Source organism: Carcharodon carcharias, chromosome 12 (assembly GCF_017639515.1).
Source record: "Carcharodon carcharias isolate sCarCar2 chromosome 12, sCarCar2.pri, whole genome shotgun sequence".
In the NCBI taxonomy this organism is placed as follows: domain Eukaryota; kingdom Metazoa; phylum Chordata; class Chondrichthyes; order Lamniformes; family Lamnidae; genus Carcharodon; species Carcharodon carcharias.
In genome coordinates, this window is record NC_054478.1 from 144,634 (window position 1) to 172,315 (window position 27,682).

At 43.6% G+C, this 27,682-nt stretch overlaps 1 protein-coding gene across 5 annotated transcripts in view; it reads left to right on the forward strand.

The window, feature by feature from the left end:
- xrcc5 (X-ray repair complementing defective repair in Chinese hamster cells 5) overlaps window positions 1-27,682 on the forward strand; it is a 187,822-nt gene that overhangs the window by 122,848 nt on the left and 37,292 nt on the right. For 3 of the 5 annotated variants that reach the window (XR_005944592.1, XM_041201108.1, XM_041201109.1), the window contains 3 exons: window positions 1,527-1,654; window positions 3,561-3,757; window positions 17,677-17,761. Coding sequence is in view for 3 of the 5 variants with exons in the window: in XM_041201108.1 (XP_041057042.1) it covers window positions 1,527-1,654; window positions 3,561-3,757; window positions 17,677-17,761 (410 nt within the window). In the remaining 2 variants the exon portion in view is untranslated. Of the gene's footprint in view, window positions 1-1,526; window positions 1,655-3,560; window positions 3,758-17,676; window positions 17,762-20,191; window positions 20,247-27,682 lie in introns of all 5 variants that reach the window. The other 2 variants (XR_005944593.1, XM_041201110.1) reach the window with 2 other exon arrangements.

The following is a 27,682-nucleotide window of genomic DNA, read 5'->3' on the forward strand; positions in this document are numbered from 1 at the left end:
GCCAGTCCCTGGCCTTTTCCCCATAACTCTGTGTATTTTTTCTGTTTCAGATAATGATCCAGTTCCCTTTTGAATGCCCCAATTGAATCAGCCTGCACCACACTCTTAGGTGGTGCATTTCAGATCCTAACCACTTGCTATGTGAAAAGTTTTTCCTCGTGTCGCCATTGCTTCTTTCTCCAATTACCTTAAATCTGTGTCCTTTGATTCTCGACCCTTCTGCAATGGGAACAGTTCCTCCCTATCTGCTCTGTCAAGAACCCTCATGATTTTGAATATGTTCCAAGACAGACGTGGAGATGGGTAATGTTAGGGAGGTGAAAGTAGGCAGTTTTGGTGATGGAGAGGATATTTAGTTAGAAGTTCATCCTGGGTTAAATAAGACACCAAAGTTATGAAAAGTCTGGTTCAGCCTCAGACAGTGACCCGGGAAAGGGATGGAGTCAGTGACAAGGGAATGGATTTTGTGGCAGAGACCATAAATGGGGATGATAGTTTGAGTCTTATCAATATTTAATTGGAAGAAATTCTACTCATCAATTATTGGATGTCAGAAAAGGAATGTGACTAATCAGAGGTAGTGAATGGGTCTCATGAAATGTGGTGGTGTTGTAGAGCTGGGTGTTGTCAGTGAGCGTATAGAAACTGCGATGTTTTCAGATGATTTTGCTGCCGGACAATATGTACATGAGAAATAGGTGGGGGCCAAGGATGGATCCTTGGGGGGTTCCAGATTTGATGGTGTAAATGGGAAGAGAAGCCATTGCAGGTGTTTTCCTGGCTATGGCTGGATAGATAGGAATGAAAATAGATGGGAGCAGTCTCACCCATCTGAACAGGGGTAGAGGATGGTGTCATCAAACAATTCTGGAAGGATAAGGAGGGATAGTTCACTGTTGTAAAAGGTTGTAACTTCGAGGGAAATTTCAGTGCTGAGGCAAGAACTTAATCCTGAATGGAGAGGTTACTACATGGAAATTTGGGAGGCAGCAACAAATTCAAGGATTTTGGAGAGGAAAGGAAGTTTGGAGACGTGACAGTGTCAAAGATGACAGTATTGAGAAATATGGTAACTATGGAGCTAGAAGGAGAATTCTAACCTACATGTGTTAGTGAAGAAACAATTTCTAAACTTTATGTTTCAGGATGTTGCAGATGATTTTTTTTAAACAGGGAGACTTGTTTTCAGCAAATATAGAAATGTTCTTTTCTGTTTGGTACTCAATACTGAGGTATTAATCTGCGGAGGGAATTAACTTTGGTGCAGTTAGTCTAATTGGACTTGGATCTTGCTGAAAGTTAATTCATTATGGAATGAATTGTCGAACTATGCAACACAGAAGGAGGCTATTTGGTCCATTATTCATCTTTGAAAGAGCTATCCAATTTGTCACATTGCCCCATTTCATTAAGTTTTTTTCGTTCAAGTGTTTATTTAATTCACTTTTGAAAGTTTCATTGTACTTTCAAGCAATTCCTGCATAAAAAAGTATCCTCATCTCCCTGCTGGTTCTTTTGCCTAACAGAGGAACAGTTATCAGCTGTGGATGCTCTTATCAACTCTATGAGTTTGGTGGTGGATGATGGGGAAGAAATGGAAGACCTCTTCAAAGTCAGTAGAGTTCCCAATCCTCATTTTCAGCGGCTGTTCCAGGTAAAATAAGTTCTAAACCTCGGTGGGTGTGACTTGTAAATAAGAGATCAGGGGCCTAGCACACAACTTGGGTAGGACTAACTTCAAAGAAATGAGGGAACAACATAGGCAAATTCATTGTTCAGAAAGTCTTCAATGGAGGACATGTGGAACGCCCTCGAGATATAATGTTGAGCTTCAAGATCAAGTCATATTTAAAATAAGCAGGTTCAGAGTTGTAATGTATTAATAACCAATCAATAAAAAGAAAAAAATACATCTAAAAGTCCTACAGAATTTAATTTAATTAGATGGGATAGAAGAAATAAGAATAGAGGTGGACTGGCAATTCTGATAAAAGAGGGAATACAAATGATGTCGAGAAGGAGCGAGATACAGTCAAAGTGGTTGGTGCTCGAAAGATTAAAAAAGGTCATGTTCCACTAGTTGGTGTGTATCACACCTTTCCAAATTGTGGGAAGAAAACAGAAGAGGAAATCTGGAGTAACATTAGAGAGAAGAATAGGAAGGAATAAATCATTCCGGGAGATTTTAATTATCTAATCAATTGGCACAGTGTGGGACTAAGCGGAGTAAATGAAAGGAGATTCCTGCAGTGCATGCAGGACTCTTTCCTTGAGCAGGATGTTAATCAACTGACAGGTTGGAGGTGTTGCAGCATCTGCTTTTGAGCAATGCAATAGATTGTGTAGATGAGTTAAATGTAGGAGAGCACCTTAGGAGTAGTGATCGTAATATGATACGATATAAAATTCTAAGAAGTGAAAAAGTCAGTGCAAACACTAGAAACACCAGGCTGGCTTTCAGAAAGATGAGTGAGCTTGCTCGGTTGAGGTGGACAGAGAAATTAGGCCACTGGACAATAGCCAATTGTGGGTATGCGGTGTTCTCCAGTAGTTTAGTTAGTCATTAAAGTTAGTTTTTAAACTATATACTTAAGAACATTTAAATTAGGAGCAGGAGTAGGCCAGTTGGTCCCTCGTGCTTGTTGTGCCAAGATCATGACTGATTTGATTGTAACTCCCGCCATCCCCGATAACCTTTCAGCCCTTTGTTTATCAAGAATCTATCTAACTCTGCCTTAAAAAGACTCTGCTTCCACTGCCTTTTCAGGAAGGGAGTTCCAAAGACTCACTACCCTCTGAGAGAAAAGCTTTGACCTCATTATTTTCCATTTAGGCAGAAATCTTCATCCTCTTCCTTGTATGGTTTTGTGGTTGTGGCCCAGCTGATATCAGCAGGAATTAACACATTGTTTTAGTCATTAGAGCTATCAGTGACATTAAAATCCATTTCCAAACAGTTAATGGTAAAATTCTGTTACTATTACTTGGTAACTTAACACTAGCTAGTCCCTCTTCCCCTCTCTCTTAACAGATATGATACACTCCCCCAAAACAGTCATGCTGTTCATCTAAATGCTATAATTGTACTGATTTTATGTGATTTTGAAAGTGATAAAATAATGAGCAGTACAGTTAAACAAACAAAGTGACTAATGTTAATTTGTCATATTTCCGATGAAAGCTTAATGCTTTGGTTCAGATCCTTTGGAACCCAGTTGTTCTGTAGTCAGGTCTGCTTTAGGGAGCGTTCACCAATGATTGCTTTAAACTGCACGAGTGCATAGGCACCCAGCAATCATGAAGAATGCTCACAAGCTGTCCCCTTTAAGATACTGCATTTGCTCAGCCTCTTCAAAGGTACCGTGCATTGAAATAGACTGCACACAAAGAAAATTTAGAGAGATCATTACATTCACATGATGAGGTTAAAGCCAGGTATAATCGAGTTTATATTTGTTAGTTAGTTTTAACCAACTGGTGTTTGTCCAGCAAAGACTAAAAAGCTTCAAACTTAATTTTGGATAACTGATGGAATACAAAGTTCTTGTGATTTCTTACAGGGTCTTCATTACAAAGCATTTCAACCAGATAAGCCTCTGCCTCCCATAGACTCTCACCTGATGAACATGTTGAACAGGCCCAAGGAACTGGCTGGCTCCTGCCAGGCATCCTTGGAGCAATTAAAGAAGCTTTTCACTCTGCAAGATTCAGGCAAGAAGAAGGAACAGAAGATTGCACAGCAAATCTTCAAAGACAAGTATGATTTGGCCAGGATTTCAGATGGGGGGATTTGGAAATGAGTGTGTGGGGTAGAATTCAGTAGGTGTGCAAGTCCCCTTGGGCTGAGCACAGAGTTCTGTTGCAGGCAGTGGCATGTGCACGGAGCACAGATATAAATTACATCCACCTCATTTTTGTTAACTTTGTCAAACATGGCTGACATTTAACAAATCAGCGTTGTCCATCTTAACTAACCATAATCCCTGCAGAAGCACTCCTGAAAGTGCGGATGAGGTTAAACAAATCCCTTAGAGTTACAAGGATTTTGTATCCGAAGGAAGCATTTGCTATACCTCATTTTTGTTAAATTTGTTAAACATGGCTGATATTTAAGAAATCAGTGTTGTCCATCCTTGACTAACCATATAATTGTCAATATTTAGTAATTTCATTGTGGATATTAGATTCTTAAGAGATTTACCACAACTTATGTTGCACCAACTATGTTATAGTTACGGTTTTTTATTTCTCCCTTATACGAGGTGATGCATCTTTTATATATTTGCACAAAATCCATTATTGTTCTCTGTTACTTTATCTTCTAGCACTTTCAGGTTCCCTGTTAGCTCAGAGGCTCACTTCACATCTGTATTACACAGTTTTCCTCATGATTTTCTTTAGTATTGCTTATCCATATTTGTCATGCACTTCCCTTTTATGTTTCAATTTAATTTTAAATTGTTTATCCAAGGTACCCAATACTTTCTACCCCAGTTTTGCCATATCGGAATATGCGTATTTTGTACTCTATGCATTTCATGTTGGAAGATTTCTCTCTGTGGATCTATTGACTCCTGCTTGCCCGGTTATTTTAGATTTTGTTTGGAATTCCCTTCTTATTTCACTATAGTTTGCATTTTTCCATCTGGCATTCTTAATTACACTTTTCTTTTCCTTCCTTCCTCTTTAAGTAGATCTCACATTTCTCCACATTGAATTCCATCTACCACAATTTATGCTCATTTGTAATCACCTGCTCCCATGTACATAGCTTCATGGGTACTACTTAGTGCCTACTAAGTTAGTGTAATTTGCAGTGAAATACAGGATGACATTTCAGTATAACTATGAGGTGGTATGTTTTGGTAGCAAGGATAAGGAGGTTACATAAGTGTTCAGATGGGATCGAAGAGCCAAAGGATACAGATACATTAATCATTAAAAGTAGAAATCTAAGTTAATGAAGCCAGTAAAAAAGTCAAACACAACATTGGGGTTCACTTCAAAAGGAATAGAATTGAAAAAGAATGGTTATGTTAAACTTGTATAGAACCTTGGTTAGGCCACACTTCAGTATGTGCAGTGTTCTGGTTTCCATATTATAAAAAGGATATAGAATGCTGGAGAAGGTACAAAACGGGCAGAATTTTGCCGTCGGCGAGCTTGGGGCGGGGTCCGCTCGCCGACATGTAGAATGAGGCGGGATGACATCGGTTGGAACCCCCAACGTCATCCCAGCCCATTTAAATTTTCAGGAAGGCGGGCCCACAGCAAAATCAATTGCGGGCCCGTCGACCTGTCAGTGGCCAATTGAGGCCATTGACAGGATCAATTATACAATTAAAGGACCTGCCCCTCCAACTTTAAGGTTGGCGGGCAGGCCAGGAGCTCCGGCGGGCAATAGAAAAAACATGAAACCTCATCCACCAGCGGGATGAGGTTTCATGTAGGGTTTTAAAAAGTTTAATAAACTTATTATGTAAATTATGAACATATCCCATCTCATGTGACATTGTCACATGAGGGGAACATATAAGGGAATTTTTCTTCTTCTATTTTTCATATTTTTAAAGGTGTAAGCGATCTCCCTGAGGCAGCACTTTGCCTCATAGAGATGTGTGCTCTTTTGTGCGCATGTGCGAAAGAGCGCGCTCTCACTTTTGGGGAATACTCCCCCCCCATCCTGTCCACACAGGAAGCGCATAGCGCTTCCCACCAGACGTCACACTGGTTGGGCCTTAATTGGCCCGCCCGTGTAAAATGACGGCAGGGCCCGCTTCTCCGACGGGGATTGGCTCCCCGTCCACTGGAGATTAGGTCAGGTCCGCCCACCTGACAGGCAGAAAATTCTGCGCAAGAGATTTACAAGTATAATCCCAGAGCTGAGACATTATAACTATCAGTGATTGAGTGTAATATATCTAAAGTTTTCTGATAATACAGATTCACAAAATTGGTACAGCACAGAAGGAGGCTATTTGGCCCATCATGTCTGTGATGCCTCTCCAAAGGAGCAGTTCATCTCTTGCCACTCCTCATGGCCCAGTATGTCCTTCCATTGCAGATAATAATCCAATTCCTTCTTACAAAGTTAGGTGGCTAAATAAGTTATGATAAACATGCAAAGAGGCTGCAAAGAATATAGGCCAGTTAAGTGATTAACTTTAATGTGGCAGAAATGTGGAATTATTCACTTTGGTAGGTAGAATAAAAATGCAGAATTAATATGACAGGTGACTGGAAGCTCAGGGGTCCTGTTAACCACTGTGCAGGTGAGGATATTTCTGTTGAGGAAAACGAAAGACAAAACTGAAGCTCTGGTATGGAAAGTTCCATTGCCAGATCAGGTGCAACAGAGAGAAACCGGGAGAATGGAATAAAGCCCTTAAAGGAAACATGGTGTGAGGAAGTGCATTCAGGTTATTTTTAGGAGTCTGACCTTCTAGTCAATATTAGCCAACAGCCCATCCCCAGAAGTGGAGACTGAAAAGCTGAGGAAGTGAAGGGAAGAGTCAGAGATGGAGCATGTGAAAGTGAGAAGGGTGAAAATTGAAAGAAAAATCAATGGCATTTTCCAGTTCAGGGTGAGAGCAGGAGGTGGCACTGATACAGTCAACGATGTACTTGGGAAAAAAAGTGAGGGAGGGGTCCTGGCACAAAGAATGTTTCACTTATCCCACAAAAAGGCAGGCATAACTAGGGCTCGTGCAAGTACTTACGGCAATACATTTTGTGAAGAAAATGAGTGAGGTCAAAGGAGTTGCTCAATGTGAGAATAAGTTCAGCCAGGCAGAGGAGGGTGGTGCTGAATGAAGACTGGTTGATCCTTTGTTCAAGAACTGGAGAGTCCTTCAAGCATCCTGGTGGGGAATAGAGGTGTGGAGGGATTGTTATGGTGAAAAGGAGACAGGAACAGAGGAGCAGGAGTAGGCCATTCAGCCCATGGAGCCTGTTCCACCATTCAGTACAATCCACTTCACAGTACCACAGAATCTTTACAGTGCGGGAGGCCATTCAGCCCATTAAGCCTGCACTGGCTCTCTGAAAGAGCATTCCACCTAGTCCCACTCCCCTGCCTTGTCCCTGTAACCTTGCACATTCTCTCTTTTCAAGTAGCAACCCAATCCCCTTTTGAATATCTTGATCAAACCTGCCTCTACCACTCTTTCAGGAAGTTTGTTCTAGACTCCAACCACCCTCTGGGTGAAGAAATTTTTCCTTGCATCACATTTACTTCTTTTGCCAATTATTTTGAATCTGTGCCCTCTAGTTCTTGATGCTTTCTTGAGTGGGAACAAGTTCTCACTATTTATTCAGTCCATGGCCCTCAGGATCTTGAAAGCCTCTATCAAGTCCCCTTTCAGCCTTTTCTCTGAGAAAAAGTGTCCCTCTAATCTATCCTCATAGCTACAGTTTTTCATCCTGGGAATTATTCTTGTGAATCTCCTCTTTACTCTCTCCAATGCTTTGACATCATTCCACAAGTATGGCGCCCAGAACTGGACACAGTACTCCAGATGAGGCCTAACTAGTGTCTTATACAAGTTCAACATACCCTCCTTATTCATGTACTCAATGCCCCTATTAATAAAGCCTAAGATACTATATGCTATATTAACTGCTTTCTCAACACCCCCTGTCATCTTCAATGACCTATGAACATATACATCAAGGTCCCTCTGTCCCTGCCCCTCCTGTAGAGGCTTTCCCTTTATTTTATACAGTATCACCATATCTTTCCTGCCAAAACGAATCACCTGACACTTCTCTGCATTGACCTTCATCTGCCACTTGTCTGCCCAACTCACCAACATGTCTAGGTGGCTAAATAAATTATGTCTATGTCCTTTTGAAGCTCAAGGTTATCCCCATCACAGCTGACAATGTTTCCAATCTTCATATCATCTGCAAATTTTGAAATCATATCCTGCACACTACCATCAAGGTCATTAATATGTATCAGGAAGAGCAAGGGTCCCAACACTGAACCCTGAGGAACTCCACGACTAACCTTCCTCCAATCTGAAAAACAACCATTTATCATTACTCTCTGTTTCCTGTCACAGCCAATTTCTTATCCAAGTGCCTACTTTCTCTTTTGTTCCATGAGCTAGAATTTTGCTCACAAGTCTGTTGTGTGGCACTACATCAAATGGGTTTTGAAAATCCATATACACCACATCAACAGCATTTCCTTTATCAACCTTCTCTGTTAACTCCTCAAACAAGTTAGCTAAGCATGATCTTTCCTTGATGAATTCATGTTGGCTTTCCTTAATTATCCTGCACATGTCTAAGTGATTATTGATCTTATCCCGTACTATAGTTCCAGAAGTTTCCCTAGCACTGATGTCAAACTGACTGGCCTGTAGTTGCCAGCTTTATCCTTGCACCCCTTTGCGAACAACGGTGTAACATTCACAGTTCTCCAATCCTCTGGCACCTCCCCTGTATCTATGAAAGACTGGAAGATTATCACTAGTGTCTCTGCAATTTCCACTCTCACCTCCCTCAGTACCCTTGGATGCATCTCATCCATTCCTTGTACCTTATCTATTTTAAGTAAAGATAGCCTTTCCAAAACCTCCTTCCTCTCGATTGTACGTTCTTCTGGTGTACCAGTTACCTACTCTCTCACCTTGTCCTGGGTAGCAAATTCTTCCTTTGTAAATTCAAATGCAAAGCACTCATTCAACACCTCTGCTATTTCTCCAGCCTCCACATGCAAGTCATCTTTTCTATCCCTAATCGGCCCAACTCTTTCTTTTACCACCTTTTTATTATTTAAATACTTATAGAAGACCTTGGGATTCCCTTTTAAGTTTACTGCCAGCCTCTTTTCATAAGAACATAAGAAAAAGGAACAGGAGTAGACCATTCGGCACCTCGAGCCTGGTCTGCCAATTAATAAGATCTTGGCTGATCTTGTGTTTCGATTTCCACATTCCCATCTAACCCCGATAGCCTTTGATTCCCTTGCCTAACAAGAATCTATCTACCTCTGCCTTAAAAATATTGAATGACCCCGCCTCCACCACCTGCTGAGGCCGAGAATTCCAAAGTCGCAAAAGCCTCTGAGAGAAAAAATTTCTCTTCATCTCTGTTCTAATTTTAAAACAGTGCCCCCTAGTTCTGGACTCACGCACTAGAGGAAACATCCTTTCCACGTCCATCTTGTCAAGGCCATTCAGGATCCTGTATACTTCAGTCAAATCACCCCTCACTCTTCTAGACTCCAGTGGAAACAAACCCAGTCTGTCCAACCTTTCCTTATAAGACAAAGCACTCATTCCAGGTTTCAATCTAGTAAACCTCCTTTGAACTGCCTCCAATGCATTTACACCCTTCTTTAAATAAGGAGACTGAAACTGCACACAGCATGTGAGGTGCAGTCTCTCCAATGCCCTGTATAACTGAAGCATAACATTTTTACTTTTAAATTTAATGCCTCTCATAATAAAGGATAGCTTTCCATTAGCCTTCTTAATTACTTGCTGTACCTACATACTAACTTTTTGTGACTCATGTATGAGAACACCTATATCCCTCTGCACCTCAGAATTATCCGGCTGTTCTCCATTTAAGTAATACTCTGCTTTTTTGTTCTTCATTCCAAAGTGAACAACTTTACATTTTCCCACATTAAACTCCATTTGCCAGGTCTTCACTCCCCTCATCTAAGTCGTTGATGTAAATCGTAAAAAGTCGAAGTCCCAGTACAGACCCCTGTGGGACGCCGCTTGTCACATCTTGCCAATCTGAAAAAGACCCATTTATGCATACTCTCTGCTTTCTGCCAGCCAGCCAATCTTCTATCCATGCTAATATGTTACCCCTACACTGTGTGGTTTTATTTTCCATAATAACCTTTGATGTGGCACCTTAACAAATGCCTTCTGGAAATCCAAGCACAGTACGTCTGCAAGCTCCCCTTTAATTATTACGCATGCTACTCCTTCAAAAAACTCCAATAAATTGGTTAAATATGACTTTCCTTTCACAAAATCATGCTGATTCTTCCTGATTGCCTTGAGCTCTTCTAAGTGCCCAGATTTAACCTCCTTAATGATTAATTCTAATAACTTCCCCACGACAGACATCAAGCTAACTGGCCTATAGTTTCCTGTTTTCTGCCTCCCTCCCTTCTTGGATAGAGGGGATATATTTGCTATTTCCCAATCTGATGGAATCTTTCCAGAATCTAGTGAATTTTGGAAACACCAGCACATTGATTACCTCATTAGCCACCTCTTTTAAGACCTTAGGAAGTAGTCCATTGGGACCTGGAGACTTGCCAGCCCGCAGCTCCATCAATTTAGTACCGATAGGGCCAAAGTCTGGTGAATCTTCGTTGCACTTCCTCAATGGCAATGATATCCTTCCTAAGGTAAGGGAATCAAAACTGTACACAACACTCCACATGCGGTCTAACCAAGGTCCTATACAATTGAAGCAAGATTCCTCTAATCCTGTACTCAAATCCTCTTGCAATAAAGGCTAACACACCATTAACCTTCCTAATTGCTTGCTGCACCTGCATGTTAGCTTTCATTGACGAGGACACCCAGGTCCCTTTGTACATCTATACTTTCTAATCTCATATCATTTAAGAAATACCCTGCACGTTTGTTCCTCTTACCAAAGTGGATAACCTCACATTTTTCCACATTATATTCCATCTGCCATGCTATTGCCCACTCACTAAGTCTGTCCAAATCCCCTTGTCGCCGCTTTGCATGTTTTTCACGACACACATTCCCACCTAGCTTTGAGTCATCTGCAAACTTGGAAATATTACAATAACTGTCTCTAGAGAAAACGTACTAGGGAAACTAATGGGGCTAAAGGCCGATGTAATAGCAGAACATTTGGAAATGCATGATTTAATCAAGCAGAGTCAGCATGGCTTCATGAAGGGGAAATCATTCCTGACAAATTTATTAGAATTTTTGAGGAGGTAACAAGCAGGGTAGATAAAGGGGAACCAGTAGATGTAATATATTTTGATTTCCAAAAGGCGTTCTATAAGGTACCGCACATAAGGCTACTTAATAAGATAGAGCCCATGGTGTTGGGGGTAGTATATTAGCATAGATAGGGGATTGGCTAACTAATAGAAGACAGAGAGTTGGGATATGGAGGGGCATTTTCAGGATGGCAACCTGTAACAAGTGGAGTGTCACAGGGATCAGTGATGGGGCCACAATTATTTACAATGTATATTAATGACTTGGATGAGGAAAATGAATGTACTATCGCCAAATTTGCAGATGACACAAAGATAGGTGGGAAGGCAAGTGATGAGAATGACACAAAGAGTCTTACAGAGGGATATGGACAAGTTAAGTGAGTGGGTAAAAACTTGGCAAATGGAATATAATGTGGAAAAATGTGAGATTATGCACTTTGGCACGATGAATAGAGGAGATAAATATCATTTAAATGGAGAAAGCTGCAGCACAGACAGATTTGGGGGGTCCTCATGCATGAATCCCAAAAGGCTAGCATACAAGTTCAGCAGGTATTAGGAAAGTCAAATGGAATGCTGGCCTTTATTTCAAAGGAAGTGGAGTATAAAAATAGGGAGGTCTTGTTAAAACCATATAAGGCACTAGTTAGACCACACTTAGAATACTGTGAACAATTTTGGTCCCCATATCTAAGGAAAGATGTACTGGCATTGGAGGCAGTCCAGAGAAGGTTCACTAGTTTGATACCGGATATGGAGGGATATTCTTATGAGGAGGGGTTGAGTAGGTTGGGCCTGTACTCATTGGAGTTTAGAAGAATGAGAGGTGACATTATTGAAACAAAAAATTCTTAGGGGTTTTAACAGGGTAGATGCTGGGAGGTTGTTTCCCCTTGTGGGAGAGTCCAGGACCAGAGGGCATAATCTCAGAGTAAGGGATCGGTATTTAAAATAGAGATGAGGAGAAAATTCTTCTAGCTAATCTGTGGAATTCTTTACCACAGAGGGCTGTAGAGGCTGGGTCGATTTTTAATCAGTCAGGAAATCAAGGGTTATGGGGAAAAGGCAGGAAAAGTAGAGTTGAGGATTAGCAGATCAGCCTGATCTCATTAAATGGAGGAGCAGACTCGATAGGCCAAATGGCCTACTTCTGCTCCCACGTCTTATGGTCTCTTTAAACCAATCCATTCTAGTATATTACCTTCTATCCCATGCACTTTAATTTTGCTAACCAACCTCCTGTGGGGGACTTTAGCAAAGTCATCTGAAAATCCAAGTATACTATGCCAACCGACTCCTTTTGTGAATTCTGTTAGTAATATCTTCAAAAACTCTATCAGGTTCATCAAACATGATCGCCCATTCATAGATCCATGCTGACACTGCCAAATCAGATTATTATTATCCAAGTGTCCATTTATCACATCCTTTATAGTAGATTCCAACAGTTTCCCTACTACTGATCTAAGGCTAATAGGACTGTCGTTCCCTCTTTTATCTCTCCCTATCTTCTTAAATAGTGGGGTGACATTTGCTACTTTTCAATCTGCAGGGACTGTTCCAGAACTTACAGAATTTTGGAAGATGATCACCAACGCATCCGCTATCTCCATAGCTATGTTTTTCAACACTCTGGGATCTAGAATTTTTTTTAATATTAATTCATGGGAAGTGGGCATTGCTGGCTGGGCCAGCATTTATTGCTTATCCCTGATTGCCCTTGATAAGGCGGTGGTGAGCTGTCTTCTTGAACTGCTGCAGTCCATGTGGTGTAGGTACAACCACTGTGCTGTTAGGAGGGGAATTCCAGTATTATGACTCAGTGACAGTGAAGGAATGGTGAAATATTTCCAAGTCAGGATGGTGAGTGGCTTGGAGGAGAGTTTCCAGTTGGTGGTGTTCCCTCCATCCCCAATACAGATTTCTGCTTCTGGCCAAGATTGGATCCTGAACACGTTGTCACGCTGGCTGGCCAATTAAGGGCTGGGCTAGTGTGAAACACGCCCGGACATTGGTGATATGCTGGCGGCAGGGGCAGGAGCGTGGTGGGTGCCGGGTCCAATGCAAACCCAGCGGGGCATTTAAAAACAGCAGAGGCAGCTCCCTGAAGGCTACCAAGAGCTTTTGAGGAGCCTCAGGGACCTGTCTTGGAGAGACTATTGAAATTTGCAGGAGTTATGGCCTCAGCACCCACTGGGCATGCAAGAATGGAGGGCAATCTCAGTGGGTACTCTGTCACCCCGGTTCTCGGGCATGTGCCTGCATACTCTGGTGGAGGCAGAGAGTGCCTGCCGGGACATTCTGATGCTGCGGGATGGCAAGAAGAGGCCACCACAGCAGAAAAAGACGGCCTGGTCAGAAGTGGCAGCCCAGGTCAGTGAGCATGAAGTAGTGCGTCACTTCTGGATCCAATGCTGCAAATGGTTTAATGATCTTCTCCACTTGGCAAGGGTGAGTACCGAGCTGGCATAGTGCTTTGTGGAGATGTCATAAAGGGTGGCTGTCCTTCGTGACGCTCAGGGGTATAAGAATCAGAGTGACAAAAGGCACATATACCTGTGCCGGCCAAGGCTGGGAGATGTGGCTGCTGGCTTTGGTGGCATAGAACATGTGATGATTGATAATACTGACATATTATCTTCCTCCCTCAGATGGCCCATCCTCCAGAGGCTGCCGAAACCCCAAGGACCCTTCCTTGACACCAGAGGAGGAGTCGCAGACAGATCCACCAGCTTCACACTCTCCCTCGCTACCAGGCACCTGAGCAGATACAAGCACGTCGGCGGACATTAGTTCGTCGGCTCAGAAGGTAGTGCACTGTGGGAGGGTGTGGCATACGCATGAGGAGCTGGCGGAAGCAGATTGTGCCCAGGGAGGCCAGCTGTCAGAGTACTGCTGGAGACCATGATGATGCTGAGTCCGAGGCATGTGATGAGCCTCCGGATTCTTTCATCAAGTGGCAGATGCTGGATATCCAGCAGGATGCGCAGGAAGATCTGGCAGAGATCCCTTAGAGTCTGTGTGCCATGGTCTCTGTCATGGAGGAGTCCATGAGGAGTTTGAGCGCTGCACTGACGCTGACCACCAAGCGCACAGCCTCCTCCATTCTGAGAGTGGCGATTCTCATGGAGAGGCAGCTCTAGGAGCAGAAGTAGGGGTTCCTGGGGCCAAGCTCGGACCTGCAAGCCCACACACTGGCAGTGACCATGTGAGAGATGGATGAGGCACCTAGTCTCTCTGCTAGGTGCCCATCCATCAATGGTGAGTCTGGAGGTCCAGATGTACCTCACGCTGGTGGACGAGTTGTCTGTCGTCTCTGTGGGCTCCTTTCACAGCGCTGCAGACAAGGGCAGCAGCTCCTCTACCCCCCTCTGCCAGTGACTGTAGCATCTGATGAGGCCGCAGTGACTGAGGAATGCCCAGCTATGTCACTGGTCGCACCCTTCGCCTGCTTAGGCCCCGCCGGCCAGAGGACAACCACCAAGGTCTTCAGGGCTGACACAACAGCGGAGTCAGTAATCTGCCTCCAATACCACTGCCAGCAAGGGAAGTGAGGGGGCACCAAGACTCGCAGCACTCGCAAATGTAAGTTTAAGGCACCTTGAGCACAGGATGGGGTTTTAACGGGTGATGTTCTTTCATTTCATCAGTGTTATGTATTGTTTTTGTGTGACAGTAGCAACAAAGTTATGTGTGGTGAGGTAAGAGTGACTGCCCTTGACATCACGGTATTATTTGACCGAGTGTGGCATCAAGGAGCCCTAGCAAAACTACAGTCAGAAATCAGGGGGAAAACTCTTCACTGGTTGGAGATATACCTAGCACAAAGGAAGATGGCTGTGGTTGTTGGAGGTCAATCATCTCAGCTGCAGGACATCACTGCACTAGTTGCTCAGGGTAGTGTCCTAGGCCCAACCATTTTCAGCTGCTTCATCAATGACCTTCCTTCCATCATAAGGTCAGAAGTGGGGATGTTCGCTGATGATTATACAATGTTCAGCACCATTCGTGACTCCTCAGACACTGAGGTAGTCCATGTCCAAATGCAGCAAGAGCTGGGCAATATCCAGGCTTGAGCTGACAAGTGGCAAGTAATATCCGAGCCACACAAGTGTCAGGCAATAACCATCTCCAACAAGAGAGATTCCAACTATCGCCCCTTGACATTCAATGGCATTATCATCACTGAATCTGCCAGTATCAACATCCTGGGGGTTATTATTGACCAGAAACAGAACAGGACAAGCCATATAAATACTGTGGCTACAAGAGCAGGTCAGAGGCTAGGAATCGTGCGATAAGTAACTCACCTCCTGACTCCCCAGAGCCTGTCCACCATCTACAAGGCACAAGTTGAGAGTGTGATGGAATACTCCCCACTTGCCTGGATGAGTGCAGTTCCAACAACACTGAAGAAGCTCGACACCATCCAGGACAAAGCAGCTCACTTGATTGGCACCACATCCACAAACATTCAGTCCCTCCACCACCGATACACAGTAGCATCAGTGTACCATCTACAAGATGCACTGCAGGAATTCACCAAAGCTTCTTCGACACAGCGCCTTCCAAACCCACAATCACTACCATCTAGAAGGACAAGGGCAGCAGATAGATGGGAACACCATCACCTGGATGTTCCCCTCCAAGGAACTCACCATCCTGACTCGGAAAGACATCGCCGATCCTTCACTGTCGCTGGGTCAAAATCCTGGAACTCCCTTCATAACAGCACTGTGGGTGTACCTACACCACATGGACTGCAGCGGTTCAAGAAGGTAGCTCACCACCACCTTCTCATGGGCAACTAGGGATGGGCAGTAAATGCTGGCCCAATCAGCGAAGGCCACACCCCGTAGATGAATGTTGGCCTTCATAGCCAGAGGATTCGAGTACAGGTACAGTAATGTCTTGCTGCAATTGTACAGGGCCTTGGTGAGACCACACCTGGAATATTGTGTGAAGTTTTGGTCTCTTTATCTGAGGAAGGATGTACTTGCTATAGAGGGAGTGCAGCGAAGGTTTACCCGAATGATTCCTGGGATGGCAGGACTGACATATGAGGAGAGATTGAGTGGATTAGGATTATATTCGCTGAAGTTCAGAAGAATGAAGGGGGAATCTTATAGAAACCTGTAAAATTCTCACAGGACTAGACAGAGTAGATGCAGGAAGGATGTTCCCGATGGTAGGGGAGTCCAGAAGCAGGGGTCACATTCTGAGGATATGGGGTAGACTATTTAGGACAAAAAGACGTTCTGCCTGTCACACAAATATAGTATATGAATTTCAGTGCCAGTGTGATGGTAGGTATGTTGGCCATATGTCCCAAAGACTGGCAGATTGTTTCAAACAGTATGTCCCTTAAGCTGTTCACAACAGGCAAGGTACAGACCATACCCAACCAGCTTGTGCTTGCTAAACTTAAAACACAGTGTCCAACATTAGATGTGATTCCACGATTGGACAACATTTGCTAAATAATCCTCAATGTGCTAAGAATTATGCTGACAACCAATTTAAGATTGCCATTTGGGCTCGCAGTGTGGTGCATTTGCATGTACTCGAAGCTACATATGCTAATACACAGGACCTGGTTCATTACAGACAAAAAGAACATGTACACACATTGCGCCTATTTCAGCTAAACAAAATAAGTGACAAAAAAAAACAGAATTAACTGGAAAAACTCAGCAGGTCTGGCAGCATCGGCGGAGAAGAAAAGAGTTGACGTTTCGAGTCCTCATGACCCTTCGACAGAACTAAGTGACAGCTGTTTAAATTTCAAACAATGCTTGGCAGTTAGCTGTCAGTCACCATCATCCTGTGCATTTTCCATGGCTATGCCTCTACAGATTAGAGTCCACTTGCCAACTAATCGGCACTTTTTTCTCATACAGTATAAATTGTTGTTCCCTTTACATTTGGTATACTTGCGAATTGACCTGATGTGTGCAAGATGAAAAGCTTCGACCAAAAAAAGTATTTTTTCAGCAATACCAGAGAGAGTTCATTACCTTAGTTCACAGTCAACACTATAACCGACCAGTATCCCAGTTATCCCATTTATAGGTGTACAAATGCCCATCACCTGTTCAATAATGTGATTGCCATTAAACCTTAAAAATGTAATTAATAAGACATTGACAATTATAACTTCTGCCCCATTATATTTGAATGGTAGCTGTTGGTGCTTTTCTCCATTTACATCTGTAGACCCATCTAATGTTTCTTTATGAATGAAGAAAGTCACAGACTTGAAATGTTAACTCTATTTCTTTCTCTCTACAGATATTACCAGACCTGTTGAGTGTTTCCAGCATTTCCTGCTTTTATTATGTTTCTTTACTTGTCCCATTACTATCATTTTTGCTTTACACCATCATTCCTTTTGTCATTTAATCTCTCCTGCTTTCTACCCAGTCACAGAGCTTCCCTTTTGTTCGTCCCTTCCACCCTACCCTTTTCCTGTCCCCGTATTTGTTGAAGACCAGTTACATCTCTAACTTTTTCCAATCCTGATGAAAAATCATCAACCTGAAATGTTAACTCTGTTTCTCTCTCCACAGATGCTTCCTGACCTACTGAGCTTTTGCATTTTCTGTTTTTCTTTATATTTCCAGCATCCACAGTATTTTGCTTTTGAGCCAACGCTCACGGTTTGAGGCACAATAAGGTATAATTAATGTGTTTTGATTCTCCTCTAGTGAAGTAGAGGAACTGGGCGCAAAGAGAGCACGTTCTGATGAGGATTTCAATATTGTTACGCTGGCTGAGGGAAATGTGACTACTGTAAGTACTGGATTTCTTGACTGACTCCCTTAGTCGGTGAATTTTGTAATAAATACCTGATTACATTCACAAAGCATTTTTGCCATACGTTAAGGTTCAAGAGAGTTTTGATCATTTTATCTTCTCTAATTTAATATTTCATTCTTGATAACCAGAGGCGTGCTTGAATAGGGTTTGGTTTTGCCAGGTGTGGCACTTTTCTGGGGCTCTGGAACAGATGTAGCTGGTGGTGGAGCTAATCTCAGCTGTATAGTGGAATGTAGTCTAGATATTGCCACATTTAGAATGGCTGCCCAAGACAGTGCCACGGTCCTCCTGAGAGACTCCTGCTGCAACAAAGTTCTAAGTAGAGCAATTGCTTCGGAGGGCGGTATCAGGTACATTGAGTGATTAGCGCCTCAATGCTGGGCAAGTTAGCTTGGAAGAGGACACTGCTGTTGGACTGCCTTTCTTGCCACCAGATTTGGAGGATATTGCAAAGACACTGTTGGTGGTACTTCTCCAGTGTTTTGAGGTGCCTGCTATATGTTGTTCAAGCCTCCGAAGCATTTAGGAGTGTGGGTGTCACTGCTGCCCAATAAACCATTACCTTGATCTCGGGTTTGAGCTCCTGGCCCTCAAGTACTCTTTCCCTCAGTTGGCCTAAAGCTGAGCTGGCACATTGGAGGCAATGATGAATTTTGTCCTTTATGTCTACTTTTGTTGAGGAGAGGCTCCCAAGATAGGTCCACATTTTCCAGGTCCACTGTTGATCTTAATCAAGGTGGGGGGTGTTTTGCTGTGGGAGTTGGTTGGAAGAGGACCTTGGTTTTCTAGGTGTTATGTGAAGGGCCCATTTTTTCATATGCTTTGGAGAAGGAGTCAGCAATGACTTGGAGCTCTGTTTCTGAGTGAGTGCACAGGCGAGCATCATCTGCTTCAGACTGAACCTGTGTCTGGCTACTGGTCCCATTGATTTTTCAGCATCAGCCTGTTCCTGGCCACAGGTCACATATGTATCTCTGTATGACCATGCTAATATCTTGCAGTAGAGCTTGGCTCCCAGTTGTCTCAGAAATCCCTTGCCATTGGACCAAGGCCCTATTCTGCTGAGACTGTGCAGCAGCTGGTGTACAATGACCACCCCACATTTAAAAATTATTATACACAGGCATCTTACACTTGTCAAAATTAATTGTGGGACCAGAATGTCAGGTCTGTCCTGGACAGCCCCATCAGTGACAGACCTGAGTGCAGCATTGCCAATATAGATCAAGAACTCAGGCACCTTAGACGGAGTGGAGCCAGAGAGTTAAAAGAGTGTAAAAAGGGGTAAGGCTCTGAGCAGAGCCAGAGAGTTGCGAGAAGGGGTGAGACTCAGAGCGGACCTAGAGAATTGAAAGAGCATGAGAAGGGGCGAGACGGAAAGCAGAGCCGGAGGGCTAAAAGAACTAAGTCTTCTTATCGTGTCCATAGACAGTCTATACATGGCCCAGCCAGAACTGGACACATTTTTGCGTCTTGTTGTTGAACTTGGCAAGATCTGCAACAGTGCAGGGTTCCTCTAGCGATAGGCATTGCAGGAGATGTTGCATAGTCTGTGGCTCAGTTCCACATTCACAAGTTGTCGGGCTGGTTGTATATCCCCATTTGCTTAGTGACACCTTTGAACAACCTACACCAGTCCTAAGTCTGTTAAGGCACTTACAGGTTGCCCAGTTGCAATTAGCTCCTGGGGGAAGGCTTTCATTAAGGCTTTTTTTTAAGAACTAAATGGTGCTGGTGGACCGACCAGATTCAGAGAAAATCAAGTGTGACATCACAGGGAACCAGGTAAGTGATTGGTTGATGAGTATTTTGCTCATTTATCTTTTAAGAACTGGTACAATTTATTGGTAACTGTAAGGTTTTTCGTACTAGCAGTATAACTTATTGAGAGTAGTAGTGTGTACTAATTAATTAATTGAAAACATAATTAATTAACACATAATTGCTAGATTATAGAAAAATGTAAAAGTTGTACATAACCCTTAAGTAACTAACTAAACAAGTGCAGTTGAGGAAACTGCAGATTTGGGAGTCTGGTGAGAAGCGGAGTGTAAAGTGTTAATTTTGTTCTTAAATTTTGCTCTTAAAATTTAATGTAGTTTGTAATTAGCCATAACTGGAAAGTATTATGTAAACGGGCTAAGTCCTTTTTTTCTTGCAGCTCAGACAGAGTAAACTCACTCTCTGCTGTGAGAACTGAGTAGTTAATTAGCTAACTGGCTGAATCTGGTCACTCTAGCCCCAGTTCAGCTGGCTATAAATACAGGCCCCTTTAGTCAGCCTTGGCAAATGGAGTGCAGCTGAGGAAACTGAGTGCAGACTTGGAGTTTGGTGAGAGGCGAGCTCAGTGAAGAGAGGAGAAAGAGGTGTTTGTTTCCTTTTTCTATCTTTCTCACCCTGTAGGAATTGGTCCTTGCTCTACTACAGGGAAAGGACGTAGCTGTTTGGTGAGTATCTGGTAAGTGGCTAAGGTCTATTCTATTCCTAAGGTTTAAGGGTATACAAATTGGTGGTAAAGTTAATAAAATATATAAAAAAGCAACATAAATAAGTGAATCATAAATTCAGTAATTAATTAAAACACATTAAGGATGGCAGGACAGGTGATGTGTCAAGGCTGTAATATATGGAAGTTTCTGGATACTGGTGTGATCCAAGACAAACACATGTTTGTGGCTGCAGGAACTTTGGCTCTGAGTTATTGAGCTAGAGGCAGAACTGCAGACACTGCAGCACATCAGGGAGGGGGATGTTACCTGGACACTTTATTCCAGGAGGCGGTCACGCCCCTTAGGATAGTGTCTTCTGAGTTGGTCAGTGGTCAGGAGGGTGTGACTGCAATTGAGTTGATGCATTAGGTTTAATTTTCTGAAACTACCTAGATTCGAGGAAGGTCCTGTTAGATTGGAAGATAGCAAAATGTAATTCCATTATTCAAAAAATGGGGGGAGACATAAAGCCAGGAAACTGCAAGCCAGTTAGCTTAATATCTACCATAGGGAAAATGTTAGAAGCTACTATTAAAAAAGCTGTAGCATGGAACTTGGATAAGTTCAAGGTAATCCGGCAGAGTCAACATGGCTTTGTGAAAGGAAGGCACAACAGAGGGAAAGAACGATAAAAATAAAAGACAGAAAAGTCAAAAGCAAAAGTGGAAGGCAGAGAAAACAAGAGCTCGCAACAAATAGGGCCATAGTACGAAAAAAGATGTGTAAAAATGTTAACAAGACAAGTCTAAAGGCACAAAACAAAAACGGAATTACCTGGAAAAACTCGGCAGGTCTGGCAGCATCGGCGGAGAAGAAAAGAGTTGACGTTTCGAGTCCTCATGACCCTTCGACAGAACTAAGTAGAAATAGGAAAGGAGTGAAATATAAGCTGGTTTAAGGGGTGTGTGTAGGGACAAACAAGCAGTGATAGAAGCAGATCATCAAAAGATGTCACAGACAACAGAACAAAAGAACACATAGGTGTTCTATATCTAAACGATATATATATATATATCTAAACGAATGTGCTAATTAAGAATGGATGGTAGGGCACTCAAGGTATAGCTCTAGTGGGGGTGGGGGGAGCATAAAAGATTTAAAAATATTTAAAAATAATGGAAATAGGTGGGAAAAAGAAAAATCTATATAACTTATTGGAAAAAAAACAAAAGGAAGGGGGAAGAAACAGAAAGGAGGTGGGGATGGAGGAGGGAGGTCAAGACCTAAAGTTGTTGAATTCAATATTCAGTCCAGAAGGCTGTAAAGTGCCTAGTCGGAAGATGAGGTGTTATTCCTCCAGTTTGCGTTGGGCTTCACTGGAACAATGCAACAAGCCAAGGACAGACATGTGGGCAAGAGAGCAGGGTGGAGTGTTGAAATGGCAAGCGACAGGGAGGTTTGGGTCATTCTTGCGGACAGACCGCAGGTGTTCTGCAAAGCGGTCACCCAGTTTACGTTTGGTCTCTCCAATGTAGAGGAGACCGCATTGGGAGTTGTTTTTGTTTTTATCTCTGTGTTTAATTGACTGCCACTGCTCTTCAAGAAATGCCTACCTCCTTGAAGAAGTTCTGCTCGTCTCTGCGACAAGATTTCCGTATCTCTGTTTTGCCTTGTTCACCTTCATTGCTTTCCATTTCTCTCCTGGTGTTTGACCAGGTGTTTACTAAAACCCGCTTTCACAGCTATATCTCCTTTTTCAGTGATTGTCTCCATCTCCGAATTACCCCACGTGGATTTCAACCGAAATTCCACCCTTCATGTTTCGAACCCACCCAGGATTACAGGTAGTTCCAGGACGTAAAACATTTCTCGGACTGCTGTTCTCGTCGCATCCTGAGATCCACACTCAGTGCCATGCGCCGCCATATGAACACACTCGACCTCTCCCTCCAGCAGCACCACCGTACCCTTTCTCAAAGCTGCGCGTGCCCCCAGTTTCATTTTATTCTTCGTCTCATCTGATGCCTCAAGAAGAAACTTTTTCTCTTTCTCTCAAGTGCTAAGGAACGCAAGCTCCAACAACTCATCGACACCAACACCCATCTAGGACCCTCCACTCCTGCCTGTCCCTCCGTCCCCACCCCATCTTCCAATCCCAGCCCCAGCCGTGTTTTCACTATACCCCCTGACCTTCCCCTCTCCGATGCTGAACGTTCAGTGCTCAGCAAAGGACTTAGTTTCATACCTCTACGCCCTCACCTTAATGAATTTCGGGCTCAGCACGATGCTGAACTCTTCTTCCGCCGTCTTCGTCTCCGGGCTCACTTCTTTGGGCAGGAGTCCTCTCCCCGTTCAACGGATCCTTTCACCCACCTCCAATATTCTCCCTCCACCTGGACCCCTCCCTCTGAATTCTTACCTTCTCTTGATCTTTTCATTGAGAACTGTCGGCGTGACATTAGTCGTCTCAATTTCTCTGCTCCTCTCACCCATTCTAATCTCTCTCTCTCTGAACTTACTGCACTCCATTCTCTCAGGTCCAACCCTGACGTGATCATCAAACCCGCTGACAAGAGTGGTGCTGTTGTTGTCTGGCGCACTGACCTCTACCTCGCGGAGGCTGAGCGTCAACTCGCAGACACTTCCTCCTACCCCACCACTGAACATCAAGCCATTGTTTTCAGGACTATCACTGACCTCATCTCCTCTGGGGATCTTCCTCCCACAGCTTCCAACCTGATAATCGCCCAACCTCGGACGGCCCGCTTCTACCTCCTACCCAAAGTCCACAAACAGAACTGTCCGGTAGACCGATCGTGTCAGCTTGCTCCTGCCCCACAGAACTCATTTCTCGTTATCTTGACTCCCTTCTCTCTCCTCTTGTCCGGTCCCTTCCCACCTACATCCATGATTCCTCTGACACCTTAGGTCACATCAACAATTTCCAGTTCCCTGGCCCCAACCGCTTCCTCTTCACCATGGACGTCCAATCCCTCTACACCTCCATCCCCCACCAGGATGGTCTGAGGGCCCTTAGCTTCTTCCTCGAACAGAGGTCCGAACAATCCCCATCCACCACTACTCTCCTCCGTCTGGCTGAACTTGTTCTCACACTGAACAATTTCTCCTTCAACTCCTCTCACTTCCTCCAAATAAAAGGTGTGGCTATGGGTACCCGCATGGGCCCCAGCTATGCCTGTCTCTTTATGGGGTATGTGGAACATTCCTTGTTCCAGTCCTACTCCGGCCCCCTTCCACAACTCTTGCTCCAGTACATCGATGATTACTTCGGTGCTGCTTCATGCTCTCGTCGGGACTTGGGAAAATGTATTAATTTTGCTTCCAGTCTCCACCCCTCCATCATTTTCACGTGGTCCATCTCTGATACTTCCCTTCCCTTCCTTGACCTTGCTGTCTCAATCTCTGGTGATAGACTGTCCACCAATATCCATTACAAGCCTACCGACTCCCACAGCTACCTTGACTACAGCTCCTCACACCCTGCTTCCTGTAAGGACTCCATCCCATTCTCTCAGTTCCTTCGCCTCTGTCGCATCTGTTCCAATGATGCTACCTTCAAAAGCAGTTCCTCTGACATGTCGTCCTTCTTCCTTAACCGAGGTTTTCCACCCACAGTCATTGACAGGGCCCTCAACAGTGTCTGGCCCATCTCCCGCGCATTCACCCTCACGCCTTCTCCTCCCTCCCAGAAACGTGATAGGGTCCCCCTTGTCCTCACTTATCACCCCACCAGCCTCCGCATTCAAAGGATCATCCTCCGCCATTTCCGCCAACTCCAGCATGATGCCACTACCAAACACATCTTCCCTTCACCCCCCGTGTCGACATTCCGTAGGGATCGTTCCCTCTGGGACACTCTGGTCCACTCCTCCATCACCCCCTACTCCTCAACCCCCACCAATGGCACCACCCCATGCCCACACAAAAGATGTAACACCTGCCCCTTCACTTCCTCTCTCCTCACCGTCCAAGGGCCCAAACACTCCTTTCAAGTGAAGCAACATTTCACTTGCACTTCCCCCAACTTAGTCTACTGCATTCGTTGCTCCCAATGCGGTCTCCTCTACATTGGAGAGACCAAACATAAACTGGGCGACCGCTTTGCAGAACACCTGCGGTCTGTCCGCAAGAATGACCCAAACCTCCCTGTCGCTTGCCATTTCAACACTCCACCCTGCTCTCTTGCCCACATGTCTGTCCTTGGCTTGCTGCATTGTTCCAGTGAAGCCCAACGCATACTGGAGGAACAACACCTCATCTTCCAACTAGGCACTTTACAGCCTTCTGGACTGAATATTGAATTCAACAACTTTAGGTCTTGACCTCCCTCCTCCATCCCCACCCCCTTTCTGTTTCTCCCCCCTTCCTTTTGTTTTTTTCCAATAAATTATATAGATTTTTCTTTTTCCCACCTATTTCCATTATTTTTAAATATTTTTAAATCTTTTATGCTCCCCCCACCCCCACTAGAGCTATACCTTGAGTGCCCTACCATCCATTCTTAATTAGCACATTCGTTTAGATATATATTACCAACTTCAACACCTATGTGTTCTTTTGTTCTGTTGTCTGTGACATCTTTTGATGATCTGCTTCTATCACTGCTTGTTTGTCCCTACACACACCCCACACACACCCCTTAAACCAGCTTATATTTCACTCCTTTCCTATTTCTACTTAGTTCTGTCAAAGGGTCATGAGGACTCGAAACGTCAACTCTTTTCTCCGCCAATGCTGCCAGACCTACTGAGTTTTTCCAGGTAATTCTGTTTTTGTTTTGGATTTCCAGCATCCGCAGTTTTTTTGTTTTTAAGTCTAAAGGCACTGTATCTGAATGCTTGGAGCATTCATAACATAGATGAATTAACAGCACAAATAGATGTAAAAGGGAATGATATGATTACAATGATGGGGATATGGCTGCCGGGTGACCAAGGCTGGGTCTGAATATCCAAGGGTACTCGATATTTAGGACAGACAGGCAAAAAGGAAAAGTAGGTTCTTCATATCTTAAGCCTTTCATTCCTGGGATCATTCTTGTGAACCTCCTCTGGACCCTCTCCAGGGCCAGCACATCCTTCCTGAGATACGGGCCTAAAATTGCTCACAATATTCTAAATGTGGTCTGACTAGAGCCTTATAAAGCCTCAGCAGCACATTCCTGCTTTTATATTCTAGTCCTCTCAAAATAAATGCCAACATTGCATTTGCCTTCCTAACTACCGTGTCAACCTGCAAGTTAACCTTAAGAGAATCCTGGACTAGGACTTCCAAGTCCCTTTGCACTCCAGATTTCTGAATTATCTCCCCAATTAGAAAATAGTCTATGCCTCTTCTTCCTACCAAAGTGCATGACCTCACACTTCCCCACATTGTATTCCATTTGCCACTTCTTTGCCCATTCTCTTAACCTGTCCAAATCCTTCTGCAGCCTCCCTTCCTCCTCAATACTACCTGTCTCTCCACCTATCTTTGTATCATCTGCAAACTTAGCCAGGATGCCCTCAGTTCCTTCATCTAGATCATTAATGTATAAAGTGAAAACTTGTGGTCCCAACGCTGACCCCTGCGGAACTCCACTACACACCAGCCGCCATCCTGAGAAGGACCCCCTTACCCCCACTCTCTGCCTCCTGTCAGACAGCCAATCATCTACCCAGGCTACGACCTTGCATCTAACACCATGGGCTCTTATCTTACTGAGTAGCCTCCTGTGTGGCACCTTGTCAAAGGCCTTCTGGAAGTCCAAGTAGATAACATCCATTGGCTCTCCTTTGTCTAACCTACTCGTTATCTCCTCAAAGAATTTTAACAGATTTGTCAGGCATGACCTGCCCTTGATGAAACCATGCTGATTTTACCCTATTTTATCATGCACTTCCAAGTATTCTGAAATCTCATCCTTAATAATGGACTCCAAAATCTTACCAACGACCGAGATCAGGCTAATTGGCCTGTAATTTCCCGTCTTTTGCCTCACTCTCTTCTTAAACAGGGGGGGTTACATTAGCAATTTTCCAGTCCTCTGGGACCCTCCCTGACTCCAGTGATTCCTGAAAGATCACCCTAACGCCTCCACTATCTCTTCAGCTAACCGACTAGGGAACAGGCTATCTTGACTTTGGTTTTGTGCAATGAGAGGGGGTTAATTAATAATCTTGTTGTGTGGGGTTCTTTAGGGAACAGTGACCATAACATGATAGAATTCTTCATTAGGATGGAAAGTGAAGCTGTCCGATCTGAAACTAGGGTCCTAAATCTTAAAGAAAACTATGAAGGTATGAGGCGTTAGTTGGCTAAGATAGAATGGGGAATTTCATTAAAAGGTTTTAACTTCATTAACTTCATTATGACGGTGGATAGAGGCAATGGCTAATATTTAAAGAACGAATGTATGCATTGCAACAGTTATGCATTCCTTTCTGGTGCAAAATACAACATGAAAGGTAGCCCAGCCATGGCTAACAAAAGAAATTAAGGATAGTATTAAAACCAAAGGGGAGTCATATAAAGTTGCTAGAAAAAGTAGCAAGCCTGAGGAATGGGAACAATTTAGAATTCACCAAAAAAGGACCAAGAGATTGATTAAGAGGGGAAAAATAGAGTATGAGAGTAAATTTGCAAGAAACATAAAAGCAAACCATAAAAGCTTCAATAAGTATGTAAAAAGAAAAAGATTGGTGAAGACAAGTGTAGGCCCCTTACAGTCTGAAACGGGAGAATTTATAATAGAGAACAAGGAAATGACAGAGTAATTAAACAACGACTTTAGTTCTGTCTTCATGGAGGAATACTGGGAACCACGGGTCTAATTGAAGGAAAATAGTTTTTTTTTTATTCATGCATGGGATGTGGGTGCCACTGGCTAGGCCAGCATTTATTGCCCATCCCTATTTGCCCTCAGAGGGCATGTTTTTTTTTTTTTTAAAGAGTCGTCCAATTGCTGTGGGTCTGGAATCACACATAGGCCAGACCAAGTAAGGACGGCAGATTTCCTTCCCTAAAGGACATTAGTGAACCACCTCCCCTTGACTAAAACAATAGTGCTGGAAAAATTAATGGGACTGAAAGCGATAAATCTCCAGGACCTGATAATCTACATCTAAGGGTACTAAAGGAGGTGGCCATGGAAATAGTTGGATGCGTTGGTTGTCATCCACCAAAATTCTGGAGAGGTCCCAGCAGATTGAAGGTGGCAAATGTAACCCCACTATTTAAAAAAGGAGGGAGAAAAAATCGAATTACAGGCCAGTTAGCTTAACACCAGGAATAGGGAACATGCTAGAGTCTATTATAAAGGATATTATAAAAGGACACTCAGAAAATATTAATGGCATTAGACAAAGTCAACATGGATATATGAAAGGGAAATAATGTTTGACAAACCTACTGGAGTTTTTTGAGGATGTAACCAGCAGAATAGATAAGGATATGGATGTGGTGT